Raw genomic sequence first — 7,500 nt, forward strand, 5'->3', positions numbered from 1 at the left:
GTATCTTGCGTCAGTCGCTGCCTTCCTATATAGTTTATTATTATTATTATTATTATTATTATTATTATTATTATTATTATTATTATTATTATTATTATTATTATTATTCAGGAGACAGCGATGCTTAACTATTCTAGGTAGAATTATAGTGAAATGCCTGTTTTCTAGGTAAAGTAAACAATAATGAAATATTTTCAATAGATTAGATTTCAGCCAGTAAATATCAAAGGTAAAAATTAGTTTCATGTAACTATATGAGCAATTATAATAACTATTGTTATTATTATAACGTTTCATTCTGCTTAGTTATATTTCTGCAGAATTTTTAGTGTTGTTCATACGCTTCCAAAGTCTACGTACCTGCTATTCAAAGATAAATTAGTGACTGCATTTCAAGTGCTTCCCCAATGTAGCGTTCTGCATCCTTCCCTGTTTCGTGTCCTCACTGGCAACATGACGTTCGACCTTGAAAGCAAGGTAAACTGAAGTGATTTGCTGTAGCTGCCAATAGAATATTGTCATTATGGTTTAGGAAATTGTAATGGCAGTATTCTGAGACACACTCTCGTAAGGTGTAATTCAACTGAGAATATCTTTGTCCACTACAGTGAATTATTGAAATATGAGATGGAATATTTTGTTAAATGATCTGCAAGGCTTCTGCAAATATAAGACCTTAACTCTATCAGGCTAATATTCAAGTTTTGATAAGTGCTGATTTTAAGAACATCGAATGTTATGGCCCTGATAATGTCGTAATGAATACTCGAGTGATTTCTGGATTTCAATGATGTTAGTCTGTGTCTATCACTAAAAGATGACACGACGCATTTTCCACATACATATTTAAACCTCAGTTTTCATCATTTTACCAGCAACAATAGTGCTTGTCAATATCATTCATCAGAACAATAAGATTAACATGATGGCTCCAATCACGTAATGATGAAAATATGATTGCTTATGTCGACTTGTTGATGGAAATAGGAAAACACAAACAGACCTGATGAATAATGAATGTCATGATGATAATGTTGATGGCAATAAAATTATCAAGAGAGGACATTGTTTCCAGTTTTAGATTCTTTGAAATCAACGAAGGTATCTTGCGAATTCAGCGAACGCAAAGCTTTTCTCCCTTGGTTTCGTCATTCATGGCATAGCAAGACGAAATGAGGAAGGCTGTACGTATATCTTGACAAAAACGATGTCATTGCACGTACAATGTCGGGATAGTGACCTAATCATGAACTACACCAACGGACTATGCCAAAAGAGAGAAGAATGTCTTATCATTTTAACTAGTACATCTTCATAAATAGTTTCTAAATTTTCACATCCAGATTATCTGCATCGTTATCATTTTGCTTATTCCTACTTCAATTAATGTACATTAGTATATATATATATATATATATATATATATATATATATATATATATATATATATATATATATAGCTGACATTTCTTTCAGAATGCTCAAACTGTCTTCTTGATATTTCAGGGAAGCGCTTCTTCTTCGTCACTTTCATAGGAAGCATAGTCTGGATCGCGATTTTCTCATACCTCATGGTTTGGTGGGCTACACTTACCGGGGAGGCCTTGAATATAGACTCAGAGGTAAGACCGTAGACTCATAGAGAAGTGCGTAACCTCAGAGACAGTACCATAGACTCAGAGGACACTGGCTCAGGTAAGAATGCAGTCTCAGAGGTAAGACCATAGACTCATAGGGAAGTGCGTAACCTCAGGGACAGCACCATAGACTCAGAGGACACTGGCTCAGGTAAGAGTGCAATCTCAGAGGTAAGACCATAGACTCAGAGGTGAAGACATTGACTCAGGTACAAGTGTAATCTCAGAGGTAAGACCGGAGACTCATCAGAGGTAAGAACGTAGACTCAGAGATGAGAATGTAGATTCAGAGGTAACAGCATAATGTCAGAGGTAAGACCATAGACTCAGAGGTATGAATGTGGACACAGAGGTAAGGTATAAGCTCAGAGCAAACAGTACAGCTTCAGGGAAAAGGAATATAGAATTAGTTAAGAGTATAAATTCAGAGGTAAGAATATTGGCTCGTAAGTAAAACAAAGGCTTAGAGGTAAGAATATCAACTCCTGTGTGAGCAAACAGACTCTGGAGTAAGACCATAGACTCAAGAGTAAGAAAGACTCAGAGATAAGAATGTCAGCTCCTGTGTAAGAAAGTAGATTACTGGGTAAGGCTCCGGGATCAGACCATAGACTCAAGAGTAAGAAAAAGACTCAGAAGTAAGACTATGGGTTCTTGTTTGAAACAGAATCTCGGAGGTAAGACCGAGAAGCCGTTGCTTCGAAAAGCGACTATGGAAGAAATTCTTTCCTTTGGAAAGAAGAAGCACAGCAGGAATGCGTCTTTGCAGTCCCCTGAGAAAATGCACAAGGAATCAGTACTCGTTGGGGCGGGGGATTTGGGGGGGAGAGTGGAAGGAGGAATTTGTCCTGGAAAAAGTGGCCTTTCCATTCATCGAAGATTGACTTAATCTTTGCTCTCCGGAAATGCCATCCGTGTTATGACGTTCGTTTCAGCTTCAGTTCTTTTCGTTTTTATCGTCGTCTTGTCTCTCTCTTCTTTTTACGTTTTCCTTTTCTCAAGATTCGACAGTCATTTTAACTGTATCCTCTCTCTCTCTCTCTCTCTCTCTCTCTCTCTCTCTCTCTCTCTCTCTCTCTCTCTTACAAAAACTAGTGACTGTTCAGAGATCATTTGACTTTGTTCCTTAAATATACATAAGAAAAAGATTTCAAACATGCATCTCAAAGAGGACGTACAGTTTTGTAAGTTATCAGCTGGTACTGCAAGCTGATATTAGAATATTGATAAAGTTTCTTACTAGTTATAGGCATAGCTACAGTATATTTTAAAACCAGTACGAAGAATCTGATAACAAAATATCAAGTCAAGCGATCTTTTTTCTTTTCCTCCTGTTTTTTTTTCAAAGTTCTTTTGACAGTTTAAAACACAGGTAAGTTCTAGAATGTTGAGTTATACGGTTGTCTATAGAGAGCAACGAAAAGTAAAAACTATATATACTGATTCAACAACTTGGAGGGTAGTTTTTGTCGCAGAAATGGAAAGATTAAGTCTTGTACAAACTGCAGGAAAGTTAAAACTAGTTTTGTCAAAATCATCGACAGGATAAATCTTTGTCAAAGCAGTGAAATGTTCAGTGATTCTGTTACAACAACCGAAATGTTGAACCCTGCAAAAGAGATAGGTTTAATCACATTGACAACTGCAGAAAGGTTGAATATAGATGGCGAAAATGAAATCTCCTGTCTTGCTGACGTAACAAAGGTTAAATTTTGATGAAGAAGCGAAGAGGATGAACAATGAAGAAATTGGTAAAAGGTTGGATTTTGTTAAGAACCGCAGAACACTTAAATCCTGCAGAAGCCACAGTCATATTGATTCTTGATAAGGTAAAGTTAGGATGCTAATTTACAGAATTCTGAATCTTGATATATCAGAAGAAAGGTCAATCTTGGAGACACAACACTACCCTAAAATGGAAGACTGCAGCATCTGCAAAAATACAAAACTGAGAAAAGTGATAGGTACTGCAGCTTTCCCTTGCCTTACTACTGATTACTACAAATGGGACCCCCTAAATACTCATGGAAACCATTGAAAAATCATTCTGAAACTGCAGTAACTTGTATATTTTGTGCTTCACGAGCCCAATAGGTGTCATATCTCAGTTTCGAAAATTTTTCAAATACTGCAGTTTTCCAATTTAGGGCAGAACAATCTGGTGAAGGTGAATCTTGATAAAGCAAGAGAAAGTTGAAATTCGTTGAAACAACAGGAGTGTTATAAAATCTTCAGCCCCTTAGGGGGTTAGTACTGTAGGCATTACTTAAGGTTCTTTGCGGAGTCCCTTCGGCCCCCAGCTGCAGCTCCTTTCATTCCTTTTACTGTACCTCCTTTAATATTCTATTTTTTCCATCTTACTTTCCTCAACCCTCTCCTAACAATTGTTTCGTAGTGCAACTGTTTTGAGGTTTTCCTCCTGTTACACCTTTCAAACGTTCTTACTGTCAATTTCCCTTTCAGCTCTAAATGACCTCATAGGTTCTAGTCTCTGGCCAAAATTCTGTATTCTATTCTATTCTGTAAAATCTTGATGGAAATAGAAGAAAGTTGAAATCGTGCTGAAACAACAGCAAGGTCACACAAAATACTGATGTAAATAAGACAAGGGATAAATCTTCCTACAGTAACAGAACGACTCAATCTTTCAGGTAATGGGGCTGACGATCCTAGCGGCAGGTACTTCCGTCCCTGACCTGATCACATCTGTCATCGTGGCCAGGAAAGGTTTCGGGGATATGGCAGTCTCGTCCTCCGTTGGAAGCAACCTCTTCGACGTCACCTGTGGGTGGGTACTCTCTCTCTCTCTCTTTCTCTCTCTTTATTTCTGGTATTTATTGTTATACTGACTTTATATATATATATATATATATATATATATATATATATATATATATATATATATATATATATATATATATATATATATATATATATATATATTATATATATTCTGGAAACCCAAATGTCGAAGATTCATTAAAGTAATCTATCTTTCTATAATTTCTATAAATGTATGTATATATGCAAATATATATGTATGTATGTATACTATATGTGTGTGTATGAGTGTTTGTTTATAAAACAAAATATCTTTATATCTTTATTTTAATATAGAGAAATAGAATGCAACAAAAATCTGATTATAAATAAGTGATTATAAACTTTAATATAACGGTTGAATGACAATTGAGAGATGCAGGTACATTATGAGATGAGGTCCAAGCCAGTTAACTAATCAAGTCTTAATGAAGTATTCTAAACTACTTGATCTATGTCTCGGTCACAATCGCTCGGATAATAAAACCATATTCACATTTTGCAGGTTGCCAATTCCGTGGTTACTCCATGCCTTATCTCAGGTGATTGGAAACTATATCAAAAAGAAGGAAAATCCTTGGAGCGTCAAACCCATCGAGGTAAACTCAGGTAAGGTCGACCTTTGTCTGTGGTGCTGGTGTAGTTCTTGGTTCCTATAGTTCTTGTTGGTGGTCTCAAATGAGGCCTCAGAATAGCTAGAGCTGGATGTTCCAAAATAGAAGTCTTGCTTTTTTCATTGGGAGTTTAGAGGTACAGTTGGCTGCGTAAGTACATAATGCAGAAATTCAGAGGTACAGTTGGTTGCGTAAGTACCTAATGCAGAAATTCAGAGGTACAGTTGGTTGCGTAAGTACCTAATGCAGAAATTCAGAGGTACAGTTGGTTGCGTAAGTACCTAATGCAGAAATTCGGAGGTACAGTTGACTGCATAAATACCTAATGCAGAAATTCAGAGGTACAGTTGACTTCATAAATACCTAATGCAGAAATTCAGAGGAACTGTTGGTTGCATTTATACCCAATGCAGTTATTTCGCGTACATACCGTTATCAATTGTCGTGCTCCCACCGTTGTTTGTCTCTTGACAAAGGAATTGACGGTGCTAATATTTTCCATAATGGAGACAAATGAGAAGCAGATCAGTGTCAGTCTTCGGAACCCTTAACTCTTTACACCTGCTGACTTTAGAGATTATGGAACAGCTGTTGTTAGTGAAAAGAAGTGGTATGTAAAGAAGTCAATTTTTGCTGGGTGAACCTCTCTGAATTCAGTGAAACAATTCATGAAAATGTTGAAGTATTGAAAAATCCAGGGAAGAGGATTAACTGTGATAACGCGCAACTTGATTGCAAAGAACTTTTTGGATATTAGAAATAATTTTCTTAAGAAAAATAAAAGAATGTTTTTTTCTTTCTCTCTTTTATTGTACAATAACAGAATACTAAACTTATTTTTGATTGTCTATTGCATCATACATACTAGAGTACTGTTGCACAAATGCAAATACGGTATTAGGGCAGAGTGTATATGCTTGTGTCTTTCATTATATCCAGAATTTGTATATACTTGTGTGCATATATATATATATATATATATATATATATATATATATATATATATATATATATATATATATATATATATATATATATATAGGCCTATATATATATATATATATATATATATATGTATGTATATATATATATATATATATATATATATATATATATATATATATATATATATATATATATATATATATATATATATATATATATATATATATATATATATATATATATATATATATAATGTTAAACATGAACAGCTAAATACAGTAGTTCACATCTGTCACTCCTCTTATTATCTGACAAAAGTCATAACAAGCAATTTTTTTTGTGAATTCACTGGTATACTTCATGTCCTCCCTTCTGTTCCTTTCATTTAACTTACCATTATATTAACTTATCATTATACATCCTTATTCATTCATGCTGACTTTAATACACGTATTTGCAATTTGAGAATTTGATCCGTTATTATGTTCAGTGACGTGTTTGTTGATGTCACAAGAAAGTTGTAATGTGTACATTCATTTCGAGTAGATCTACTCCCCCCCGCCTCCTCCTCCTCCTCCTCCTCCTCCTCCTGGGGATTTAATGTGAATCTTCTTCTTTCTTTTTGCAGAGGGAATGGCGTGCTCCATCATGATGCTCTTCAGCATGCTCATGTTTGTTATCATCTCCATTGCCTGTTCAAAATGGAAGATGAATAAGGGCCTGGGAGCAGCCATGTTCGTCCTTTACTTCGTCTTCGTCATCTCGTCCCTTAGTTTCAAGTATGGGTTTGTCGTCTGTCCAATCTGAGGAGGGGGACCTGTCAACCACCCGTCCTTTCGCCGAGGGACATCCGTCAGGGAGGATGCAACTTTACTACTGCCCCTGTCGTTCCTCTTCGCATCCTCCGCTTCATCCATACCCGAATCTTTTCCTCCGCGAAGAAGGAAGAAGAAGTAGAAGAAGAGCGCAAACACAAGGAGGAACACGAGGGTGGAATCGTCGACGAGGGGAGCACATCTCAAACACAACAAACTTCATCTATGAAGAAGATGATGCCGCCGATTATCTCGATTCTTGTTGAAAACTGATCTTCAAAATGAAAACACACGTACTTTCTCCAACACTCTTCAGTCGAGGAATTGTTTGTTTAACTCCCATTCATTGCCAGTTTTAAGTTAAGAACTGAAACTCTCGCTTCTTGCGTTCACTACCAACGAATGCTCCTAAAAAGGGTTGATCGTTAAAGCACACAGTTCAGTTGAGTTGTCCGGGTGTACTTTTCTCTTCTCGTCGGTTCATTCCTACAAGGTCATGTTTCTTCGGTTCTTTTGGGCGCCCCAATCACCCCCAGGTTTCACATAGGAAAGTAGCGGATACAACTCCAATACCCATTTACTCTGAGGCCCACGGTAGTTTGTCAGAGGGCCGATTCTATACAATTGTATTAGTGACTTTATATAGACGCTAGATCAATGCCAACCCAC

At 36.3% G+C, this 7,500-nt stretch overlaps 1 protein-coding gene across 27 annotated transcripts in view; it reads left to right on the forward strand.

The window, feature by feature from the left end:
• LOC136837694 (sodium/potassium/calcium exchanger Nckx30C-like) overlaps positions 1-7,500 on the forward strand; it is a 537,491-nt gene that overhangs the window by 529,962 nt on the left and 29 nt on the right. For all 27 annotated transcript variants that reach the window (XM_067102582.1, XM_067102592.1, XM_067102587.1 and 24 more), the window contains 4 exons: positions 1,507-1,622; positions 4,289-4,425; positions 4,963-5,066; positions 6,645-7,500. The exon at positions 6,645-7,500 is cut by the window's right edge and continues 29 nt beyond it. In XM_067102582.1, coding sequence (XP_066958683.1) covers positions 1,507-1,622; positions 4,289-4,425; positions 4,963-5,066; positions 6,645-6,823 — 536 coding nt within the window. In that variant the 3' untranslated portion in view covers positions 6,824-7,500. The remainder of the gene's footprint in view (positions 1-1,506; positions 1,623-4,288; positions 4,426-4,962; positions 5,067-6,644) is intronic.

Source organism: Macrobrachium rosenbergii, chromosome 59 (assembly GCF_040412425.1).
Source record: "Macrobrachium rosenbergii isolate ZJJX-2024 chromosome 59, ASM4041242v1, whole genome shotgun sequence".
Taxonomy (NCBI): domain Eukaryota; kingdom Metazoa; phylum Arthropoda; class Malacostraca; order Decapoda; family Palaemonidae; genus Macrobrachium; species Macrobrachium rosenbergii.